The 25,845-nt window shown below is 39.7% G+C and overlaps 1 protein-coding gene and 1 pseudogene across 1 annotated transcript; one reads left to right on the top strand and one right to left on the bottom strand.

Annotated features, from left to right (window-relative positions):
* Nucleotides 1-2,070: 2,070 nt before the first annotated feature.
* LOC115109791 (arpin-like) lies at nt 2,071-8,507 on the top strand (annotated as a pseudogene).
* Nucleotides 8,508-8,769: 262 nt separating this feature from the next.
* Nucleotides 8,770-25,810, bottom strand: LOC115109399 (aminopeptidase N-like). Its single transcript, XM_029634239.2, has 21 exons — nt 24,461-25,810; nt 24,297-24,338; nt 22,854-22,996; nt 21,223-21,365; nt 20,819-20,945; nt 19,789-19,943; nt 17,964-18,077; nt 17,700-17,843; nt 17,495-17,560; nt 17,265-17,330; nt 16,977-17,125; nt 16,290-16,369; nt 15,880-16,013; nt 12,298-12,353; nt 11,956-12,103; nt 11,745-11,833; nt 11,545-11,655; nt 11,119-11,286; nt 10,882-11,022; nt 10,262-10,343; nt 8,770-10,066 (listed from the first exon to the last, which is right to left on the bottom strand). Exons 1-21 carry the CDS (start codon nt 25,051-25,053, stop codon nt 9,899-9,901), a joined length of 2,919 nt encoding a protein of 972 aa, XP_029490099.1. The 5' UTR covers nt 25,054-25,810; the 3' UTR covers nt 8,770-9,898.
* Nucleotides 25,811-25,845: the final 35 nt, after the last annotated feature.

Genomic DNA, 25,845 nt, shown 5'->3' with positions numbered 1-25,845 from the left:
TGTTAGACAGACAGACATCACTATAAACATAACATGGTCTCTGAATTGTAAGACAAGAAAGCACACCTTGAAAGCATTCCGCTTGTGAATAGGATTATGTTGAATTATATTATGTTAGGATTTAATAGCTTTTTTATTTCCATGTTAGTTTCATTCATTTTCAGTGTGAAGTATCTTTGTAAAGTGGGGTTGTCTTTGTAGGTTCAAGTGAGAAGCAATGTCTAACAACATTGAAGAAGAAGCGAAACAATAACATTTGAGAAAGAAATCTGACTTTTGCCTGGACATACAATGTGTTTTAGTGACTTGGGGTCCATAACAACAAATTTAGCAACCACTGGATCTTGTAATTAAGACCATTTCTAAGATGTAGGAGGAAAAAACGCCTTGTATACATGGGTTAGGGAATCAATGTGTAATCAAATATTTTCCATCTGATTTAGCCTACTTTTCTGAGTAATGTGTATTCATGACTGTACTATCTGCCTCTTGCCTAACACTTCCTTCAAGTAGTCTCCTGATTATAGGTTTACTGATGGGTTGGCTGCCGCTAGTGATGCAGCATCTTGTGATCACCACAGGAGTAAAAGAGTGAGGCCACCGGCAGACAAGGCTGACAGGAGTGCTAATTCCAAACGGACTGGGACATTAGATTATTATTTTATTTATTTATTTATTTATTTTCACCTTTATTTAACCAGGTAGGCTAGTTGAGAACAAGTTCTCATTTGCAACTGCGACCTGGCCAAGATAAAGCATAGCAGTGTGAACAGAGCACAGATGGAACATGGTCCTCAGAAGACTTCGGGTCATGGGTTTGATATAGTATGTAATTTGTAGAAGGACATACAAGGTCATTTGTGTCATTTGTGATTTTGAGCAACTGTAAGGTGTTGACTAAGGCTAGAATAATGGATTTTCAAAACTAAGTTTATAATTTTTTGACCTGAATTGCAGATATGTCAGTTTTATATTCTGCTTAATAAATGTATAAGATCCTCACTGCGGTTACATGGGTTTATGTTTCTACATGTTTACTGCTTTGTATTTATTCTGTCCTGCCATCTCATAACTGTAATTGGATGTTAAAAGTAAGTGGCTTTGCAGGGCAACCTTAAAGGCCCAATGTAGTCAAAACATGTTTTTTCTGTGTTTTATACATATATGGCCAAAAGTATGTGTACACCTGCTCGTCAAACATCTATTTCCTAAATCAACTGCAATAATATAGAGTTGGTCCCCCCTTTGCTGCTATAACAGCCTCCACTCTTCTGGGAAGGTTTTCCACTAGATGTTGGAACATTGCTGTGGGGTCTTGCTTCTATTCAGCCATAAGAGCATTAGTGAGGTCGGGCACTGATGTTGAGCGATCAGGCCTGGCTCGCAGTCGGCGTTCCAATTCATCCCAAAGATGTTCAATGGGGTTGAGGTCAGGGCTCTGCGCAGGAAAGTCCATTTTTTCCACACCGACCTCGACAAACCATTTCTGTATGGACCTCGCTTTCTGCAGGGGGGGTCATTTTATTCCTCCTCCACTAAACTTTACAGTTGGCACTATGCATTCGGTCAGGTAGCGTGCTCCTGGCATCTGCCAAATCCAGATTCGTCCCTCGGACTGTCAGATGGTGAAGCGTGATTCATCAGTCCAGAGAGCGCTTTTCCACTGCTCCACACCCCTCCAGCTGACACTTAGCATTGCACATGGTGATCTTAGGCTTGTGTGTGGCTGCTCGAACATGGAAACCCATTTCACGAACAGTTCCTCTGATGATGTTGCTTCCAGAGGCAGTTTGGACAGATTATTTTTAAGCGCTACGCACTTCAGCACCATTTCGTGGCTGAACCGTTGTTGCTCCTAGACATTTCCACTTCACAAGAAAAAGCCCTTACAGTTGACCGGGGCAGCTCTTACAGGGCAGAAATGTGATAAACTGACTTGTTGGAAAGGTGGCATTCTATGACAGTGCCACGTTGAAAGTCACAGAGCTCTTCAGTACGGACCATTCTACTGCCAATGTTTGTCTATGGAGATTGCATGGCTGTGTTCTTGATTTTATACACCTGTCAGCAATGGGTGTAGCTGAAATAGCAGAATCCACTCATTTGTGGTGTCCACATACTTTTGAACATTGTAGTGTATTTCCACAATACGAGGTTGGAATAACCCTGTGAAATTGTGAAAATTATGATAATACCCTTTAGTGTAAGAGCTGTTTGAAAAGACCACCTAAAACTTCAGCCTGTTCTGGTGGGATAGAGTTTTGGCCTGACTGATGGAACCACCAGGCGGTAAATTAGTTAATAGACCAATAAGAAAAAGAGTTCCAAACCTCTCTGCCAACCTTTCAACAGCTAGTTTTCAGTTTGCCCTTCCCCACTCAGACCTCTCCTAGAGAGTCCTAGCAAAATTCTTGCTAGAAGAATTGCTCTTTGCTAAGAAGCTATTTTTGTTTCTTTTTGACCATTGTAATTGAAAACAGTCACAGTAAGGTACTTATTTGTTACCCAGAAATGATTTCATATTGAGATGAAAACTTCTGCACGGACCGTTAATACCAGTGGCGGTCAGTGCCGTTTATGATGAGGGAGGACATTTTTTTTTTAATGAGTATGGCCTTATTTCTATTACAGCATGATGGAAGACTGTCATTCATATTCCATTCACCCAGTTCAATGTAACATCGATAGGTTTAGGCTACTACATGATACTCAAGTTTTCCCTATACCCATCATGAGGTTGCTACAACCTAGCCTGTGAATGAAAGTTTACAACTTAGGTGCACACAGGTCGAGAGAAAAAGTTGAGATGACAGTGACACATGGACAGACGGGGACACATTCAATACCGCCTTTCACACTCTTGCCTGTATCTAGCTTATCTAGGGTGTAATCATTAGTTACAGTTGCAGACAAGAGTTTCAATTGGACAAATTCAGGTATTTTTATCCGTGTTTGGTTTGCTTTTGTTTTAAGAAACGTTTTTTAACAGAATCAGCGAAGTGAATACAACCCTGATCACGCATAAACACAGTTCACTTTCATAGCAGCCACATTGTATTCATTTTAACCTCTATGCACTCTCCTCCTCTCACCTTTTCCCTTCATTTGTGGACTTCAATGAACAACACACCTGCTGTTTTTGATCAGTCAAAAAAAATCCCAAGCCAAACCATGTTATAACCTCTACACACGCCTACATTGTTGTCCCCATATTAGCTAAAGGAACATCTTAGTCAACATAGCTAATATAACTAATGCGTTAGTAAACCTGCTACAATCATGCAGTAACGTTACTGCAATCATGCAACGTAACGTTACAGAGTATAGTCAGTAAGCAGTTACATCGACGGGCCACCGTGGCAAAACATTTATAAAACCAAACGCTTACCTTGACTTGGAAGAGTTCCAGTGTTGTGTTGAATAGTCATAGCCAGCTAGCTAACATAGCATCCCTCTGTTTGAGCCAGGTGTTTGAGTAACTAAACTAGCCAGCTGCATTTGTTAGCTAAGTAAGTGAAATTAAGAAATTCATTTGTTATACCTCTGATATGAGGATGGGGACAACCCAATCTTCTCATTATGAACAGATTTATTCTGCAAGGATGTATTCTGATAAATTCAGCTCATTATTTGAGGCAATTGAGAGAGATAGAGAGGAAACAAGAACTCGTGCATTAACAGCACTGCAAAATTGTATACAGTAGCCTACAATACTTTTCTCCTAGTGGTCTAGTTGTCATATTAGAGGGAAAGTTGGTTGATGTTTCACGCCATGTTATTACTGACATCAACAAAGGTAAACTGACATTATGGAATAACCTCAATTAAATATGATGAGTCTGTTATTGTTATAAGGCTATTTTATTTATTTAATTGTTCTACTCTGCTATCCAGTAGTCCTACTGTTGGCTGTTTGTACTATGAAAGTATGACTGCATGAGGACCTAGGCCTACTTGGATTTCTAGGACTCCTAATTTGTCAGTTTACAACATATTGTGCTGATTTGGCAGGGACATTTCTGTTTCATACATCAAAAGCAGTCAAATCCACCAGAGGAAATGTGATGCTAAAGGAATGGAAATAGAACCAAACTTCAGTGATACCAAAAAGGTCAACACAGGTAATCTCGTCCTCATTCAGTGAGTATTCTTATCCACTTCATACAATGATATGAATAATCTTACAGTCGGATGATTCACAGATTATTTTGTTTAAAGATATCTTATTGGTACACTTTACACTGAGACACCTATAAAGGGCTCATCACAGCTCCTCCAAGGACTCTCAGAATAATGTACAAATGTACGTGCATGCATTTGCCACGATACTATATTTTTTGTAAAACGACTCTAGTGGTGCTGTCTGTTGGTTACTACCACCATGCAGAGGTGGAGGAGAGATTGACCGCCTCACTGAGGTCCAGCTGGAAAACCTAATGACCAAGGAGGATCTGGTGAATGTGACAGGGAAAAACTGTCCCAGTGGGACCTACATTTACATTTAAACTGTCCCAGTGGGACCTACACTTTTTGGCACCCAGAGGGAGAGATAGACAAGATCGAACTAGAAACAGGCCAGGACATTCGACTGAAAACCAAAGGCAATGGTCAATTCAAATCTAATTTTATTTGTCACATGTTCCGAATACAACATGTGTAGACCTTACAGTGAAATTCTTACTTAACCAACAATGTCAGAATAATAGTAGAGAGAATGATTTATTTCAGCTTTTATTTCTTTCATCACATTCCCAATGGGTCAGAAGTTCACATACATTCAATTAGTATTTGGTAGCATTGCCTTTAAATTGTTGAACTTGGGTCAAACGTTTTGTGTAGCCTTCCACAAGCTTCCCACAATAAGTTGAGTGAATTTTGGCCCATTCCTCCTGATAGAGCTGGTGTAACCGAATCAGGTTTGTAGGCTTCCTTGCTCGCATACACTTTTATTGTCCTTAAGCCATTTTGCCACAACTTTGGGAGTATGCTTGGGGTCATTGTCCATTTGGAAGACCCATTTGCGACCAAGCTTTAACTTCCTGACTGATGTCTTGAGATGTTGCTACAATATAGCCACATCATTTTCCTCAGTCATGATGCCATCTGTTTTGTGAAGTGCCCCAGTCCCTCCTGCAGCAAAGCAACCCCACAACATGATGCTGCCACCCCCGTGCTTCACAGTTGGGATGGTGTTCTTCAGCTTGCAAGCCTCCCACATTTTCCTCCAAACATAACAATGGTCATTATGGCCAAGCGGTTCTGTTTGTTTCATCAGACCAGAGGACATTTCTCCAAAAAGTATGATCTTTGTCCCCATGTGCAGTTGCAAACCGTGGTCTGACTTTTTTATGGCGGTTTTGGAGCAGTGGCTTCTTCCTTGCTGAGTGGCCTTGCAGGTTATGTCGATATAGGACTCATTTTACTGTGGATATAGATACTTTTATACTGGTTTCCTCCAGTCCTTTGCTGTTGTTCTGTGATTGATTTGCACTTTTCGCACCAAAGTAAGTTCATCTCTAGGAGACAGAACACGTCTCCTTTCTGAGCGGTATGACGGCTGCGTGGTCCCATGGTGTTTATACTTGCGTACTATTGTTCATACAGATGAACGTGATACCTTCAGGCATTTGGAAAATACTCCCAAGGATGAACCAGACTTGTGGAGGTCTACCATTTATTTTCTGAGGTCTTGGCTGATTCCTTTGGATTTTCCCATGATGTCAGGCAAAGAGGCACTGAGTTTGAAGGTAGGCCTTGGAATGCATCCATAGGTACACCTCCAACTGACTCAAATGATGTCAATTAGCCTCTAAAGCCATGACGCCTCTAAAGCCAAGAAGCTTCTAAAGCCATGACATCACATTCTGGAATTTTCCAAGCTGATTAAAGGTACAGTCAACTTAGTGTATGTAAACTTCTGACTCACTGGAATTGTGATACAGAGAATCATTAGTGAAATAATCTGTTTGTAAACAATTGTTGGAAAAATTACTTGTGTCATACACAAAGTAGATGTCCTAACCGACTTACCAAAACTATAGTTTGTTAACAAGAAATTTGTGGTGACTCCAACCTAAATGGAAGTAAACTTCATGACTTCAATTGTACATGTAGGTAGAGTTAAAGGGACTATGCATAGACAATAAACAGAGTAGCAGCAGCATAAAAGAGGGGTCTGGGTAGCCATTTGATTAGCTTTTCAGGAGTCTTATGGCTTTGGGGTAGAAGCTGTTAAGAAACCTTTTGGAACTAGACTTGGCGCTCCAGTACCGCTTGTCGTGCAGTGGCAGAGAAAACAGTCTATGACTAGGGTGGCTGGAGTCTGACAATTTTTAGGACCTTCCTCTGGACACCACCTGGTATAGGTGTTCTGAATGGCAGGAAGCTTGGTCCATGGGATGTACTGGGCCGTACGCACTACCCTCTGTAGTGCCTTGCGGTCAGAGGCCGAGCAGTTGCCATACCAGGCAGTGATGCAACCAGTCAGGATGCTCTCGATGTTGCAGCTGTAGAACCTTTTGAGGGGGAATACGCTTTGTTGAGGATCAGCGTGGCAGATGTTGTTACCTACCCTTACCACCTGGGGGCGGCCCATCAGGAAGTCCAGCATCCAGTTGCAGAGGGAGGTGTTTAGTCCCAGGGTCCTAAGCTTAGTGATGAGCTTTTATTGCCCATTAATTTGTAAGTTCAATGTTCCTTTGAAAAGTAGAGAACTCATGTTTTCATGTTAAAATACATGTCAAACAAAAACCAATGATGTCAAAGTTAAACAAACCAAATATGCATAAGGACTTATTTGAACTATTTCCATGCAGATGCAAATGTTGGTAACAAAATGACAGTTGAAAAATAAAACGTATATTGCTTACCTAAATGATTCCAATGCATAGAAAACTTACATAAACACATTCACTTCAAGAACAGTACAGATGCAACGTTTGGGAACAAAATGACAGTTTGTGCTGTTTGTGACTTCATTCTGTTACTTTGCATCTGCACTGTTCTTCAAGTAAATATGTTTGTAAGATTTTCTGTGCAAAATGTTAAAAGTTGTCCTTGTGCACAGAGTTGTATGGTTTGTTTAACTTTGCAGTCATTGGTTTTTGTTGAGCATACATTTTGAAGTGAATAATCTGAGTCTCAGCACCACTCTGTCACTGTGGAATTTCCAAGCTCTTAGTACTAACAGCATTGTGTACTTAGTTGTCATCTGCCCTTTCAGTTTCCTTGGCCAAAGTCGATGGAGGCACAGTGACCAAGTGCAATTTTGCAGGCGACGAAAAGGCAGGAGCATCGTGGACAGACAAAATAATGGCCAACAAATCAGATGTCAGCAACGAAGTTGGAGGGACAGGGCGTGGGAGCAGATGAGGAGGGATGGGTAAGAGGAGCAGGGGATTTCTGAAGCACAATTTATTTGCTTTCCACACATATTTAGTCCTTGTTTACAGTAATCACATAGGGAATAATTTAGGTAATCAATGTACGTTTAACTTTTCACCTTGTTATGTCAAATTTTATCTACAGCACAGATATGATCTACAGCAGGGATGGGCAACTGGTCGCCCATGGGCCCTTGGATGAAATTATTTTCTTCAATTTACTGTTGTGAGTTAGAATAGTTGGTTGTACGTCAGCAGTTTCTCTTATGTCAGTCACTGATAGTCAGTTCATTTGTCCATGTCAGCTAACATTTTTTAGATTGTAAGTTAGTCTAGTAGCCAGTTATCTAAACTTATCATGGTCGAATTACTGGACCGGGGGTCACCCATAGATTTGTTAGTCAGTCTCACTCAGATATCATATTAAAAACTGCAAACATTTCTCTCCACCCCATGGCAAAATGTGTAGAATTACACTACTGGTCAAAAGTTTGGACACACCTACTCATTCAAGGGTTTTTCTTTATTTGTACTATTTTCTACATTGTATAATAATAGTGAAGACATCAAAACCATGAAATAACACCTATGGAGTCATGTAGTAACCAAAAAAGTGTTAAACAAATCTAAATATATTTGAGATTTTTCAAATAGCCAAACTTTGCCTTGATGACAGCTTTGCACACTCTTGGCATTCTCTCAACCAGCTTCATGAGGTAATCCCCTGGAATATATTTTAATTAACAGGTGTGCCTTCTTAAAAGTTAATTTGTGGAATTTCTTTCCTTCTTAATGCGTTTGAGCCAATCAGTTGTGTTGTGACAAGGTAGGGGGTATTCAGAAGATAGCCCTATTGGTATTATAGTTTTGATGTCTACACTATTATGTATAAAATAGTAAAAATAAAGAAAAACCCTTGAATGAGTAGGTGTTAACTTTTGACCAGTAGTGTGTATCAAACTTGTTTTGAAACTGCAACATTCTCTACACCCTATTGCAAAAATGTGTAGAATTGCACAAAATGTACTCTAAAACTTAAAAACAATTCTCTCCACTGTCAAGAGGAGGGCCAAGAAGGCGAAGATGTGGGTACGCAGACCCGCGAGCAACTGCGGGCCCTCATGAGTTCAGATTTTTTGTGGTCCCCACACCCATCACAGTTGCCCATCCCTGATCTACAGTCTAGTCAATTAACATAAATTATAGCTTTTTCTCTGTACTGTATATCTTTTATGACACCCCATTTCAATGTTTGGCCCCTATCATCCCTATTTGACTGCCATTTCTATTTTAGGATGATTGGGGAGATGAATAGAATTGCACAGCGTCCAACGTTGCTTGTGCAGCATATGCACACAGAAGAGGAAGTGAGGCGTTTAATTTTTAATGTTGTTTTTTATTCTGCATGTAATATAGACTCTACAAGACGCTGACAAATCTTGGTATTGCAGAGTACCTTTGATATAGGGGTGTAAAGCCTCTCTTTGGTAATCATCATACATGCTTTACCCCCTCTACTAATCGCTCTATTGAAAATGCATCATTGTCTGTAGAAGGGTACAAATCACATGTATAAGACTAACCTTGTAATAACTTCCACTGGATGTCATAAGGTGAATGCACCAATTTGTAAGTCGCTCTGGATAAGAGCGTCTGCTAAATGACTTAAATGTAATGTAATGTAATGTAATGTGTGAAGTAGCCACTTACTGTAGATCTAGGCTACAGTAGAATAAGTCAACTATTGTAGGTGATTTGAAATCATGCATACTCCAAAATAGATCAAAAACACAATAGCCCTTCTCAATCTAGTCCTTTTACCAATCTAACTTCAATCAATTAGTTACATTTTTAAAAATATATATTTGTTTAAATAAATGTATGCACTCACTACTACTGTAAGTTGCTCTGGATAAGAGTGTCTGCTAAATGACTAATGTAAATAAAAATATGCTTTGACACAATACATATTTTTACAAATACATACAGTTAGACATTTTATTGCTATAGTTTTGTGTAGTTTGATAGTCGTTTAACAAAATAATTGTAGTTGTCAACCTGAGAAAGCGCTTTCTTTGGGTGTGACTGTCAGTGTAAACAATATTGTCTCAAACAAGAAATGGTGGAATGTTACTTGTTTAAATAAAATTGATTAGAATTTCTCCTCTTATTGAATTACAAGTGACAAAAACATTGAAATATACATTTATTTTAGGATTATATTGCATTTATTTTAGGATTATAAAACCTGTTTTCAGATCTAACTGGAATGAAATCAAGGAGGTATTTATTAGTTGGATTCTGTTGCAAAACATTATGCAACGGAAACCATTGCTGTTTCTAAAGGACAAATTCAGGTAGGTCCCTCCACGTTTGATTACGTTTGCTTCTTAGAGTAAACAGTAAAATGTTTCCGTTGAAAATATGACTAATTAATACACCCCAAGACTCAAGTCAAATACAGGGTGTGTTCAAAATCATGGCACTCTGGTCCATCTGTTTCTCATCCTATCAGCTCAGTTCAGCTGCTCTCGCCTTGACTCATTTTTAAACCACTCGAAAACAGTCTGCTTGTTTTCCTTCACCCATTTAATGTTGGCCTCAGTTCTCTCAGTGGCTTGCTCTAGGGCCCTGATTGCCAAATGCAGTTCTTCTACATCATGGTCGGTCAGGAACTGCCACAGCTGCACAATAACAATCAGGGAAAAGTTTGAATTAGGGCGGAAACCAGTAATTACTCAAAACTCAACTCCCACCAGCTGAACCTAGTCTCTCATCCCCAGACATTAAAAATCAATCACTGCATTCAAGGCAGAGGAGAGGTTTGTGACTCAGATAGCGTTGTGGGCCTTGCCTGTTACGAATAGGGAGACGCTCACCTCTTCAAGCTCAAAGTCAGTGGAAAATCTCTGCGTCACTCCATCAATCAGGTTGCCAAGTGACATGATCCCTTCTTCGTACCTGAGGAGGAGAGTGGAGGAGATGGGTGAAATGAGCATGTTTGCTCAGCAAGCAGTTTGATAGAAGTCAATTTAGATGACTGCCTGGCAACTCAGTGGCCTTGTGGTTAGTTGAGTTCAATCCCTGCCAGAGTCATACCAAAGACTGTAAAAATGGGACCTGATGCGTCTCTGCTTGGCACTCTGCGATAGACTAGCATCCTGTCCTGGGGGTGTACATTAAGCTGCCTCAAGCTACAGAAACAGGAAATGGGGTCCTGCCCACTTACTGGCAACTCCAAACAAATAAATTAGAGGTGATTTCCTCTGATTGGCCAAGGAGACCTTTGTACCTGACTTGTTTGACGGGTCTACACCTTTCTTATTGGTATATTGCCTGAGGTTTATTTAGGTGATTTTTATATATGAAACACCATACAAAATAATTGCTAATAAGTTGTGGTTCCATTATTTCAGTTGGAAAGGAACTTGGTCCTCTGGCTTGTTTGTCTTAACATTAGGCCTTGCTATATACAGTACTTAACAACAGAAAAACATACTCCAAGCTGATGTAGTTCCAGTTTGCGCGTACAAAATTCCAGGCTATTGCTTGTCCTGCCACATTCCTGGCTATGTAGCTGATGGTAGAAACGGCATCCATTTTTCTTATCTTGTCAGGGTTCAAAGTGTACTCAAGGTATCTGCAAGATGAGAAGGAAATGCCAAATAAATGGTCTTTGCACAGCAACTAAATTTTATATCCCGAAAAGGGTGGTACGGACGGAAATCAATCTAACCTGTTCAGGAGCCAGATCTTCCTTGTGCATGAGAGGGCATATCTTAGTTTGTCTTTCTCTGTGGCTGTGGTGGCATTCTCAAACTTGCCCCAAGCAAATTCCCATTCCTTCTCTCCCCCAGCAGCTATAGCTTGGCAGTAGATGGTGGCCTTCAGGTTAGGATGTATACTGTGGCAGTGAGGACAATCAAAGAGAGAAACAGAATCTGGTCATTACAGTTAAAAGGATCAATACACTCAATATATCCAAAATTGCATATAACATTTTGGTATTAGGTTATTGAATTAATCTCATGCATATTTCAGGTTGTGTGTTATGTTTTATGAATGATATGACCACCCCATTCAACTGTGAAATGCAGTAATAAGTACAGCAGGAACTAGCATGCATCTGGCCGTGTTGGCTTGATGAAACCTAATTCCATACCGATTGCTGGTTTTGTTTGTCATCCAGTTGTCAAAGAGCATTTTTGCCATTTCTTGGCACTCTGGAATGTCATTGCTGCATGCGACTGAAATGGCATTAATCTGGTTGTACCTGGGAACGAATAATGACATGTTAATAATATGCTTAAAGTGAGGATGTGTTCAGAGGGTTGCAATATCCAACGAAAATATGTTTCTCACTGTGCAGAATGCTTCTCTGGGACCGTAGAAAACATGGTGAAATTTTCAAAATGTTGATAAAGGCCACCAACTTGCTTTCTTAAGTATGCCTGGAAATAACATAGGAAAAAATACTGTATTACACTCATATTTGTCATTTACATTTGTAGGAATAGAGTTTGCTATGATAAAAGGGCACTTTAATGTACGGTATCTTGATTTGATGACTGACCTGCATTGGACCATAGACCTCGGAGCGATCAAACATGAGAATGAAATAGTCCAGGTTTCTCAGTGCTGATTCCCATGGTATGTACTCTGTGTCATTCCAGAGGTACTTAGTAGTTCTCAGAGCCAGTGTCACATTGATATGTTTGGCCCTTGATAAATAAATCAAATACATAATATAAGAAGACTGTAGCCGTCCAAAGAGGATATTAATGACACCAAGAAAGTATGATTTCCGTAAGGTCTCAAGCCATGAAAATTCAATCATTGTGATGTGTAATTTTTTTTTATCAGAGTATACATTTTGAAAGAAGTCCATGAATGTATCAGTCTTAGATGAGATTACCTGGCCAAGTTGAATGCATCATCAATAAGCTGTCCCCGGTTGATGATTGGAATTTCCTGAGAATAAATCAAATAAGTTCTAATTATTAAAGTCCTACTCCAGTCTGTTTTTCACCTCATTGAACACCTGATTTACTTAACAAAAGGCACATCTCAATAGGTGGTCCAGGTACGACATGGCAAAAGAGGGGCCTTTCCTTTTCCCCCCTCTAGTACTCCTCTATTGTTCCCGTAAGGAAGAGGGGCCTTTCCTTTTCCCCTTCTAGTACTCCTCTATTGTTCCCGTAAGGAAGAGGGGCATTTCCTTTCCCCCCCTCTAATACTCCTCTATTGTTCCCGTAAGGAAGAGGGGCCTTTCCTTTTCCCCCTCTAGTACTCCTCTATTGTTCCCGTAAGGAAGAGGGAGGCCGATGACGTCACATCAGACCATCATGTCCTACTCCTTGAAGTTTACAGATGTGTTTAAAAAATATTACTTTACTCAAAACATATATTTTGTTGTGCGTGTACTGTATATTACTGTATTTATACTTGTTATATTGTTTTTCAACCGGAAAAATTCAAAGCTGGAGAGCGTCTTTAAAGCAAACTGCACAAGTGAGCTAGCATATTGTCTTATTTGACTTTTTAAGTGTCATGCTCCATGGTCTGTGATCTGTGGTGAGGGGTTCAAATTATCTGATGCATGCCAGGTGTCTAGCATTCTTTATTGTACTCACCACTGTCCCTCCTACCCAAGCAAACAGAGGTAAATGACTATTGCCATGTAGCACTCACTTCTGTCTTCATGAAGTGCTTGAGAGGCTGGTCAGGGACCACGTCAGCTTGACCTTACCTGACACCCTAGACCCATAACACTTTGCATACCGACCCAACAGATCCAGGGATGACGCAATCGCCATTGCTCTGCACACTGCCCTATCCCACCAGGACAAGAGGATTACCTATGTGAGAATGCTGTTTATTGACTACAGCTCAGCTTTCAACAACATATTCCCCTCCAAACTCGTCACTTAGCTCAAGGCGCTAGGTATGAACACCTCCCTCTGCAACTGAATGCTGGACTTCCTGACAGGCCGCCCCCAGGTGTTGAGGGTAGGCAACAACACCTCCGCCACACTGACTCTTAACACAAGAGTCCCCCGGGGGTTGCTCAGCCCTCTCCTGTACTCCCTGTACACCCATGACTGCGTGGCCGCGCATGACTCCAACACCATCATTAAGTTTGCAGACGACACGACAGTGGTGGGCCTGATCGCCGGCGGCGACGAGACAGCCTACAGGGAGATGGTTCGAGCCCTGTCAAAGTGATGCCAGGAAAACAGACTTTCCCTCAACATCAGCAAATCGAAGGAGCTGATTGTGGATTACAGGAATGAGGAGAGGGACCACATCCCTATTGACATTGACGGGACTGCAGTGTAGAAGGTCAAAAGCTTCAATTTCATTGGTGTGCACATCACAGAGGACCTGACATGGTCTAACACAGAGGTGAAAAAGTCACAACAGTGCCTCTTCAACCTCAGGCGACTGAAGAAATTCAGCATGGGCCCTCAGATCGTCAATAAGTTCTACAACTGCACCATCAAGAGAATCTTGACCAACTGCATCACCGCCTGGTATGGCAACTGCACAGCCCTCAACCACAAGGCTCTACAGAGGGTGGGGACTGCTCAGGGACTGCTCACTGTTACCATCTGGCAAGCAATATCGGAGCATTGGGTCTCGGACCAACAGGCTTTGAGACAGCTTCTACCACCAGGCCATCAGACTGCTGAACAGCTAACCCTAGCTGTCTCCTGCACAGACCTGAGCCTTAGTGACCATTTGCACCGACTCTCCACACACACACACACACACACACACACACACACACACACCATCCATGAACAGACAAACACTAGCAACACACAGTCAATGCCGCTATTCCATTATATACTATTTATTCAACTGCGTGACCAAGACACAACCCACTTTATATCTGTAAATATAATTGCAGTGTAGATATTGGGAGAGGGGGGGTGGGGGGTGAACAATAAACAGGGGGTTCCGGGGGTAGTCCTCCCCCAGAATGTTGTTGTTGTTGACATTTTAAAATGCATTTCCTGCAATTCTACACAGTTTGACATGACTTACTGTGCCTCTCAAGGGGTATTTTGAGGGGTATACGGAGGGGTATTTTGAAAACAATATAAGTGGAAGGCCCCACAACCTCAAATGACTGATTACTTTCTTGAAAGCGTCCAGAATTTCAACACATTTTGCCATGGGGCAGATAGAACAATCGGCAGTTTTATAATGCTACTCTACACATTTTGTCATGAGGCTGAGATAAAATGTTGCAGTTTTAAAGCCATGGGGTTAAGTAATTGTCCAGTGAAAACTACAAAAAATGCTTGCCATTTCCTCATAGAGGATGATGTCACCCTCCTGAGGAGGATGAGCTGGCTAATCAGTGGTCTACTTGCATTAATATTTTTTAGGACTGGTATTGCCCGCACCATTCTGTTGTTGGGGTACGCCCACACCATTCCAACACAGAAAATCTGCATTTTAACATAGTTAATAATGATTTCTTGGAAGGAAAACAATCACTCATATTGTAATTAATTATAGGTCATATTTCATAGAAATCTGGAAACACTGGGCAGCTACTTTAAAGCTAATTTCCTGCAATTCTACACATTTTGCCATTGCTTCTGACGTATTCAAATGCTACAAAAAACTGATTGGGGGGGGGGGGAAATCGACCTGTTCTGAATATTGTGGGGAGATTTCCCCCCCCCATTCCCGTGGCAATTTTGCCTATGAAATACAGTCATACTTAACATAGCACAATCATTATCTATACTGTAGAACCTATTGTGTATACAGGGCCGGTTCTAGCCTTTTGGGGGCCCTAAGCGAGATTTGGTCCCCCCCCCTTCAGCTTTGAAGCAGATTTCCTGCAATTCTACACATTTTGCCATGATTATGCCATGTTAATGATATCTGAGTGAGAGTGACTAACAAAATCAATGGAGGCCCCCTGGAGGTCAGGGCCCCTGGGCACGTGCCCTGCGTGACCGGTCAATATTCGGCCATGATTACTTCTAGTTCAGATAGCTGATTAAACTAATTTACCAATTAAAAAATTGTTAGCCGACATGGCTAATTCAGTGATTGTCAGGCGACTGACATAGCAAGAGAAAAATTTATGTTGCACAATCTACTATTCAACAGTAAATTGATACCCCAACTGAGGAGGAGGGGGGCTGTACTGCCATTTTGAGGGAGCTAGCACACAACGCATTTTCCTGCACCTTTTAAACCTGCTGTAAACTTAACATGACAAGTACATTTGATTTGAAGAATGTACTCACAAAAACCTTGACCAGCACATTCTCTCCAAATATTTCTTACCATAACAAAACATTACCTAGTCTTCATAGAATATGCTACATTGTTTATTTTGGATCAACAGGCTGCTTTGATAAAGCACAGGCACAGTTTTCTAGGCACTTGCCATATATAATGTGCTCTGTTTCGTGTCTGACTTGGACTGTATGGACAACACTGTTCCACACAAATGAGGAAGACTTACGTGAATATTAATTTCCAGCTGAGAGAGCAGTCTATCCCAATTCACTGGATCATAGTTGACTCTGAAATATCCCATACAGTTTATGTTGGCAAGCACCCACTTGCCATCTTCAGACAGGAAATCTGGCATCAGCACTGTTTAGCAAATTCAGAACATGAGAGTTACAATGTGCCTTAATTAGGTTTTTATTGACAGAACTAATGACTAGCACCATTTAATTAGTTGGGTTTGCTATCATCATACATTATACAGTATATTTGCCATGTTCAGTCTATCTATAATGGAGAATCTGTACATAATATAGCTCATCAGATCATCTCTCTGAATTAGCCTGGGGACGAGGTTACTCAAGGTGATACTAAGACAAATATTAACAATTGTACATGTATATTCAATTAAATACTCCTTACCTTGACCTTTTTTATCCAGTGTAGCTATTTTTATTGGTTCACCTTCCTTCATCACTCTGATTGGAACATGCCATTCAAAACTAATGAAAGAGAACAAGTTTTAAAAATATATATGGGCATAATATTATGATCTACAGCTATATTCACATATGCTAATAAAATACTTAATTGTTGGCCTAATTCATTACAATGTAATCCAATTAAAACTGGAATAATATACTATAGCAACACTTAATTTGAAATGATAACTGTTATTGTCATAAACATGTCATAACTGAATGTCAAGGCAGTGCCATTTTGTATGCATTGGAAATGGTTATGACATATGTTACAACTAACAATTTTAGCAACAATGTTTAGGTGAGTAAGCAACATAAGCGGTTATGTCAACATATGTCATCACTGTTTCTGATTGTATGAAAAATGACATCCTATGACATTCATTATGTCATATTCATGATAATAGTATGATGCTGTTATGGTTTATATTTCAATTAAAGTGTTACTCTAAAACTGTTGAGTGGAAACGTCTGTCAGAGTACTATAACAACAATCCATTACTATAGCAACAATCCAAAGTCAGCCATATGGGCATCTAATTCTACATGGAGGGGACAATCCGTGGTTCAGGAAAGCTGTTATATTTGTTTTCTCACTCTGTGATGTTAAACAAAGTGCAGGACTTACTCGTAGTCAGATGTTTGATTTTGGAGGAAATGTTGTTGAGAAACTGCCCCATTGGTGGTGTTGATGGTGATGACTGGGTAACCCATTTGCTTTGTCCAAGTGTCCATGATTTCAGCAACTTTAATGTGGCTGCTGTCCTCGTCCACCGCCTACAACGTTTTTGTCATTAGCATTTTGTTCAGTGTATTCATGCCCCTAAAGCATTCTATAAGTTTTACATGCTTGAAAAGAACATAATAACATATACTAGTTTTGTGTTGATATGCCTTCGCAAAACTCAGCTTTTACCTCTTGTAAATATTCCCACAGGTCTTTGTGTACAGTATTACTGTACTGGAAAGCCTGAAGATATTTCTGAAACATTTTGAAACAATAGTATTTACACACACTTACACAAAAAAGTTCCCATTAGTTTTGATACATCCATGTGGAACATTGCAAATATACAACAAAGATGTTCCACACACTGACAATAAGCCATCCTACACATTAATGGACAAAGCTGTATGTGTGCGTACTCTCAGGCCATTCAGAAAGACCCTCTCGTCCAGATAATCTGCCAGCATTCTCAGCACAGCTGCCCCCTGAAGAGTGAAGATATGTAATGCATGAATATGAACACCAACTCATTCTATCACTCTTTAGAAAATTCCTGTACAATGTTAAAAATAAACATTTTTGATATCATCTCTCTTCCCCCATGGGGCTCTGTGACAACCAGACCTTGCTGTAGGTGATGGAATCAAAAAGCTGAGTGATGTCACTAGATGTTTGAACATCATCCTCGTTAGAGCTTAGAGGATGGGAGGAGGCCAATGAATCCACTTGAAATACAGTCTGGATGTCATTTAGAACAATCAGATCTTTCTGGAAAAAACAAAACAGAGACCAAATGAAAAGAAGACTATTAGAAGTATTACAATTTGCGATCTGACGCAACAGATGCAGAAAAAAAATACAGTTATTAATAAGTTATTAGGGACATACTATGTTCCATGTTGGCTCAATATGATCCACTCCCATATAGGATATATATGTTGCAAATCCCTCATTCAGCCACAGGTCATTCCACCATTTCATTGTCACCAGGTTTCCAAACCACTGAAAACAACACATTTAGGTGCTGTTACAGTAAATGCCATAACAATGCAAGATCATGTTTTTAATTAATTGTAGTTCACTTTACATTAATACATACACTACCGGTCAAAAGTTTTAGAACACCTACTCATTCAAGTGTTTTTCTATATTTGGACTTTTTCTACATTGTAGAATAATAGTGAAGACATCAAAACTATGGAATCATGTAGTATTTTAGATTTGACATTCTTCAAAGAAGCCACGCTTTGCCTTGATGACAGCTTTGCAAAAGCTTGGCATTCTCTCAACCAGCTTTACCTGGAATTCTTTTCCAACAGTCTTTTCCTTCACTCTGCAGTCCGACTCATACCAAACCATCTCAATTTGGTTGAGGTCGAGGGATTATGGAGGCCAAGTCATCTGATCGTGCTTCTACACCTGCATTGCTTGCTGTGTGGGGTTTTAGGATGGGTTTCTGTATAGCACTTTGTGACATCGGCTGATTTAAAAAAGGGCTTGATGCAGCACTCCATCACTCTCCTTCTTGGTAAAATAGCCCTTACACAGCCTGGAGGTGTGTTGGGTCATGGTCCTGTTGAAAAACAAATGATACTAATCCCAAATCAGATGGGATGGTGTATCGCTGCAGAATTCTGTGGTAGCCATGCTGGTTAAGTGTGGCTTGAATTCTAAATAAATCTCAGACAGCATCACCAGCAAAGCACCCCCACACCATAACACCTCCTCCTCCATGCTTTACGGTGGGAAATATACATGCAGAGATCATCCATTCACCCACATCACTTCTCACAAAGACACGGCGGTTGGAAGCAAAATTCTCAAATTTGGACTCATCAGATCAAATGACAGATTTCCACTGGTCTAATGTCCATCGCTCGTGTTTCATGGCCCAAGCAAGTTTCTTCTTCTTATTGGTGTCCTTAAGAAGTGGTTTCTTTGCAGCAATTCGACCATGAAGGCCTGATTCACACAGTCTCCTCCTGAACAGTTGATGTTGAGATGTGTCTTTTACTTGAACTCTGAAGCATTTATTTAGGCTGCCATTTCTGAGGCTGGTATAACTCTATTGAACTTATCCTGTGCAGCAGAGGTAACTCTGGGTCTTCCATTCCTGTGGCGGTCCTCATGAGAGCTAGTTTCATCATAGCGCTTGATGGTTTTTGAGACTGCACTTGAAGACATTTCCATATTGACTGACCTTCATGTCTTAAAGTAATGATGGACTGTCGTTTCTCTTTGCTTATTTGAGCTGTTCTTGCCATTATATGGACTTGGTCTTTTACCAAATAGGGCTATCTTCTGTATACCCCCCTACCTAGTCACAACACAACTGATTGGCTGAAACGCATGAAGAAGGAAAGAAATTCCACAAATTAACTTTTTAGAAGGCACACCTGTTAATTGAAATGCATTGCAGGTGATTACCTCATGAAGCTGGTTGAAAGAATGCCAAAAGTGTGCAAAGCTGTCGTCAAGGCAAAGGGTGGCTACTTTGAAGAATCTCAAATATAAAATATATTTAGATTTGTTTCACACTTTTTTAGTTACGACACATTTCATGTGTTATTTCATAGTGTTGATGTATTCACTATTATTACACAATGTCGAAAATAGTAAAAATAAAGTAAAACCCTTGAATGAGTAGGTGTTCTAAAACTTTTGACCGGTAGCGTATATTACATTTAGCAATAGTATTTTTGAGTTTTCATACCTGATGGGCAAGCTCATGTGCAATAACTGTGGCAATCCACTCTTTGTTTGATGTGGAGGACACCCCTTCCTCATATAGCAGAGCTGTCTCACGATATGTTACCAAGCCCCAATTCTCCATGGCACCTGCACTGAAGTCTGGTAGAGCAATTTGATCTAAAGTAGACATAAAATAGGCAGCGATGGAAAAAGTACCCTATCGTCATCCTTGAATAAAAGTTAAGATAACTTAATAGAACATGACTCAAGTAGAGGTTGAAAGTCACCCAGTAAAATTCTACCTGATTAGAAGTCTAAAAGTATTTGATTTTAAATATACTTAAATATCAAAAATGTCATTAAAAATATACTTAATATCAAAAGTTTTAAAAATCCCTTTTATTAAGCAAATCAGACAGCACCATTTGATTTTTTGTATTTATTTACAGATAGACAAGGGAACATTTCAACACTCAGATATAATTTACAAACAAAGCATGTGTGCTACGAGTCTGCCAGATCAGAGGCAATAGGGTTGACCAGGGACGTTCTCTTGATAAGTGAGTGAACTGGACAATTTTCCAGTCTGGCTAAGCACTCAAAATGTAAAAGTAGTACTTTAAAGTATTTTTACTTAAGTACTTTACACCACTGAAAATAGGTTATTTTAATTCAATTTCACAACATTATCATTATTCTTCTTACATTGTTTTAGACAGGTTATGTATGGAGTAAAGAATTAAATTGATTAGATGGATTTTATGACAATTCATCTTTTTTATTTTATTTTTTTATTTTACCTTTATTTTACTAGGCAAGTCAGTTAAGAACAAATTCTTATTTTCAATGACGGCCTAGGAACAGTGGGTTAACTGCCTGTTCAGGGGCAGAATGACATATTTTGTACCTTGTCAGTTCGGGGATTTGAACTTGCAACCTTTCGGTTACTAGTCCAATGCTCTAACCACTAGGCTACCCTGTTGAACACTTGCAATGTTATGATTTACCCATGCTTATTTTACATTGTTATGATGCAATCATGCCATACATACCTAGCTTGCTCAAAGGATAATTCATTTTGAATACTCCAGGACTCTCATAGAACGCCAGTATATTTCCAGTGATACTTGCAGCATACTTTGCCTGTCCAGCTTTTATGGCCTCCGGTCGAGCATATGTCTTCAACAAACCGAACAGAAAATAAAAATGTGAGTTTTAGTATCATATCAATATGATTTGGTGAGTAAAAACATCTTTACCATGAAAATTAGCAGTGTAGTCTAAACTGAATACATTTAAATAGTATAGCGGTTTGGATGGAATCTAGAGAGAATTTGTCATTTACAACAGTATTAACTTTCTTTGATATTGCTAGTGAAATACAAACCTTTTCACAAGTAATTTTGCTGATATAATGCACTACTGCAGTTATGATTCAACAACTATAGCTACATACCTTAATGTCAACTCTTTCATGTGTAGATCCTATGGAATCGAAATCAGACACTGTGAAAGCTAAGAGGTAAGTTGACATTTTCTTAGTCGTTTGAAAGCGAGTGACTTCCCAGGTCTCTCCATCGATATCCTCAAGGGTTGTACCTAAAAGGGATAAAAAAGACTCACTGATTACTTCAAGACTTTGATAGTATGAAAGGAAAGAGTTTTGTTTTGACACTCGTCATACAATAGTATCTACAGTAAATACTCAATATAAGCAAAAGAAAAGGCACAGTATATGCATGCATTAGCCTCATAATCTCTGAATTATTGTTTACAAAAAGTAATGCATTTAAAATTATGAATTTAATGAGAAGTCATAAACGTATGTCTACATGTTTTAATATACAGTTTTGCATATTGTTTTCCTGACGGACTAATTTCAGAAGTATTGGGAAAGTGAATTTTTTGTTGTTGTTTTGGCTATGTACTCCAGCACTTTGGATTTGAAGTGATACAATGACTATGAGATTAAAGTGCAGACTGTCAGCTTTAATTTGAGAGCATTTTCTTCCATCAAGTGAACCGTTTAGAAATTACAGCACTTTTTGTACATTGTCCTCCCCTTTTAAGGGGACCAAAAGTACACAAATTCAATTGTGAATTAAAGCAGTCAAAGTTCAGTATTGAGTCCTATATTCATAGCACGTAATGACTACACCAAGCTTGAGACTCTACAAATGTGATGGATACATTTTCTGTTTGTTATGGTTGTGTTTCAGATTACTTTGTGCCCAATAGAAATGAATGGTAAATAATGTATTGTGTAATTTAGGAGTGTCATTTACACTTTTATTGTACAAACTAATATATTTCTAAACACTTCTAACTTTCTCACTCATCATTATTCACAATTCATTCAGGTAGCATCCACATTAATGTAGATGCACAAATATCATAACCCCAAGACATGATAACCTCTAGCATTTTTTTGGGGGCGGGGGGGTATGGTATTCGTGCGTCTGTGTAACGATCTCACTCATTATTATTCACGATTCATTCAGGATTATCCATAAAGATAGTAGCATCCACATTAATGTAGAAGTGTTTAGAAAGATATTATATTCTTATTTACAATAAAAGTGACTCCAAAATGACAATACATTATTTACCAATAATTACGTGCTATGAAAATGGGACCAAATACTTTTTACTACTTTAATACACATAAGTGAATTTGTCCCAATACTTTTGGTCGCCTAAAATGTGGGGACTACGTACAAAAAGTGCTGTAATTTCAGAAAATACCCTCAAATGAAAGCTGACAATCTGCACTTTAACCTCATAGTAATTTTATCATTTCATTGTCCTTGTATCATTACAGAGCCAAAACAACAAAATTGGCACTGTCCCAATACTTCTGGAGCTCACTGTACCTGCAGGAATTGTCCAACAGTAAAGTGGCCCCGAAAATCCTATGGGATATCCTGCAGGACTTCTTATTCCTGCAGGATATATACTGTATTATGCAGGATTTTCCCTGCAGGATTCCTTTATAACCTTTTTAAGGGTACGTAAGAATGTGAGGCGCCTTTTAGAAGGTGGCTTAACATTCCCTAGTATGACAATAGTATGAAATGTGCTTCTCACCTATGATTTTCCCATTTGCTAGTGCTGTTGTGCCAGGCCTATGGATGAGAGAGACTCTAAATGTAGCCTTCATGGCTGGCTCATCGAAACAAGGAAATACTTTCCTGGCGTCGGTTGGTTGCATTTGGCTAGTAGCGATGAATCTGTGTGGAAAGTATTTGTTGAAAAATAGGATAAATATTACAACTGGAATTGAATAACAGTGAATCAACAGCAATAAAACACAGACAATAGTTACTTGTTAGTTCATTTTGATTCAATTAGCTTCTTTCAGTATTTCAAATGATCCATGCTTCCAATGTCTATGCAGCTGCAGTATGAACTGTGATGGACATTTATTGCAATACAGGACTGTAATTGTAAAGCCACTGAGGAAGTAACAATTTGTCTCAAATGAGTGTCCTAATCTTCTCAAGGAATGAGAAGCAAAGCTGTTGCTGAAGTGAACAGAGGAAAAATATGCAACATTCTCCCAGGGGGTCTTTTTTATAATAAACATTTTTAAAGTTGAACATATAAATATGAGCCAGGACTGAACAACTGCTGGGTGATTTGATATGACAAGAAATAAAGAAATATAGTCCCATTTGTAGGGACATGTTGTATACATCTGTACACATGTCCGCTGAAGAAGCCACTTTGGGGTCTTTTTTTAAGAAAGTGGAATTCCATCTGTAAGCAAATCATGTTTTTTGTAGGGAAAGAGTGCAATAGAATACAAACCATGAGGAACTTTGTATTTGATCTCTGTTCAAGCACAGTGGTCTGTAAACTAGCAGGTCACTGATTTATAGCATGGAAACGATCACATATTAATATGCGTCAAGGTGTAATGACGAGGTGGTTTCAGGTTGTTTTCACTTCTACTACTAATTCATTTCAAGGAAGCACTGCATATTAAAGGAATAAGATACTGCCTGACCTAACCTGTGAGGACTTATGAAAGAGTCATTATCTTTCCTGCCAGACTCCTAAATGTAACCATATAACAGCCTCTAACAAGAGGGCTGACCTAATGACACGGTAGGTAGAGCAATGTGTCGGGCCTTGTAATTGCAAGGTCTCTGGTTCAAGCCCTGCTCTGGCTGTCCCCTTCAATTACTACATTGGTGGCAGAGGGGCAAATTATCCCATTGTATGTCAGGCCTTCGTTGGATGTGCCTCCGTTTTAGTTGAGGCATACAGAGTGTTGTGCCTCATGATGATACAGGGGAAGTACGTATCCTCCCTGTCAAGAAGTTTCAACTTTAAGGTTCAGGAGTGTGCTTCCCTTATTATCAAAAGGTCACTACACTATCACTTGTAAATTGGCAACGTAATCAGGCCTTTATCAGACAGAGAAAGCTCTATCCAACTGGAGCACTGTTTAGGGTGGTGGTTCGTGATCAATCCAGTTATGTAATGCAATTGATGATGCAAACATCAGACTTGTACAAGTCTTACCTTTCATCAAGTTCGACGATGATCGTTTCATTCCCAAACCACCTGTAAATGGGTTTTCATACAAGTCAAATCTAATTTCCATCTCACAGCATTCCTTTCATATAATTTTGACAACAAATCTTTGATATTTTTAGTGTCTCAGCAGTTATCAAAGAAAACCTTACCTTTCAGTGTCATCCTCTGTGCTCTGCCCTTTTTTGTATGAACTCATGTAAAAACCAGCCAGATCATCAAGGAGTTCCCCCTCAAATGCAGTAAAGAGACTGTAGTTCCCATCTTTGACTAAAACACTGTCTAGTCCAATCTCTAAGAAGTTGCTTTCATTACTATACAGTATGGTGTTATCAACTTTGATGATCTTTCCCTTGTCAAGATCTGTCACCTTTACAGCAGTCACATTCTGTTCTTTACTGTGAAGGACGATAGTTTTGGTGTTCTCCACACATCTAAAATACACAGTGGAGTTTCCAGTAAAGACGAGAGATTGATTGGTAGTGTTGTTCATCACGATGTAGAGGTGAGGCTGTAGTACGATGTCATAGCTCTCTGGAATCAGGTTTCCAGGGAGTCTCATGTTGGGTGGTGGTCCAGTTGGATACGGAGTAGTGGAATTAGGTGTTGGTGGTGCTGTAGGTTGTGTCTTGATTCTTTCATTCTCATACACAATAATCATTGTAATTATTCCACCAATAGATGAGACAGTCAACACCACTATGGCTATGGCCAGGAACTTTGAGATATACACCCCTGTGGCCATGTCCAGTCCTTCTGGAAGAGCCTCCCGCCTCCTGTTGTGTTGGTAAAGCTTGGAACTCGGAACTGAACTTGAAGCTGAACTGAGCTGCCTTTAATTGGCTCTATGTCTCTATCCGACCTCCCATAAACATGCAGACCGCTATGGGGATTAGCTAACCAGTTATTGCTCAGAGATTTAGCATGAACTTGCCTTTTTCAGTAATACTCTTTGCTTGCAGAGGTCGATATTCATTCAAATGAAATCAGTAAGATTGTTCTCCCACACATCTGGCATTGGTTATCCTCTCATACCATCAACCCTGGGTTAGGTGAACCTCAAACGGGAATGCTTTGAAACCCAAACATCACACGCCTCTCAATAAGTGTAGGGCACAAAAAGTGATACATACTTTATATCGCGTGAGCTCCTCTCAAAAGAAAAAATGTCCTTTAAAAGCAAGAGAAAAAGCATGTTGGCCCTCTGGTGTCTATGTTGATCCTCGCGGTTCTAAGTAATGATAGAACCAGCTGTGTGGGACAGCAGCAGGCGCTGCAGCCCTCTGAGTCCTCAAGAGTTCTTTACCCGTTTCCAATACAACCTCTGAGTGCACTGACAGGTCTGTGTCCCACCAGCACTGGATTATTATGCATTCAGGGGAAATTAGGAGCATGTGTTTGTGTGAGGAGGGTGTGTTCTAGGGGAGGGGATTTAGGACATAATTATTTGGAATGCCCCCCTTCACCACACATTCTTTACCTCAAAAAGAAAAATAATGAAAATGGAAGTAAAGGAACGTTCTAGGATATTGGATCT

Source organism: Oncorhynchus nerka, linkage group LG25 (genome assembly GCF_034236695.1).
Source record: "Oncorhynchus nerka isolate Pitt River linkage group LG25, Oner_Uvic_2.0, whole genome shotgun sequence".
Taxonomy (NCBI): domain Eukaryota; kingdom Metazoa; phylum Chordata; class Actinopteri; order Salmoniformes; family Salmonidae; genus Oncorhynchus; species Oncorhynchus nerka.
The sequence above is the reverse complement of the archived record's forward strand: the minus strand, read 5'-3'. Positions and strand labels throughout refer to the sequence as shown.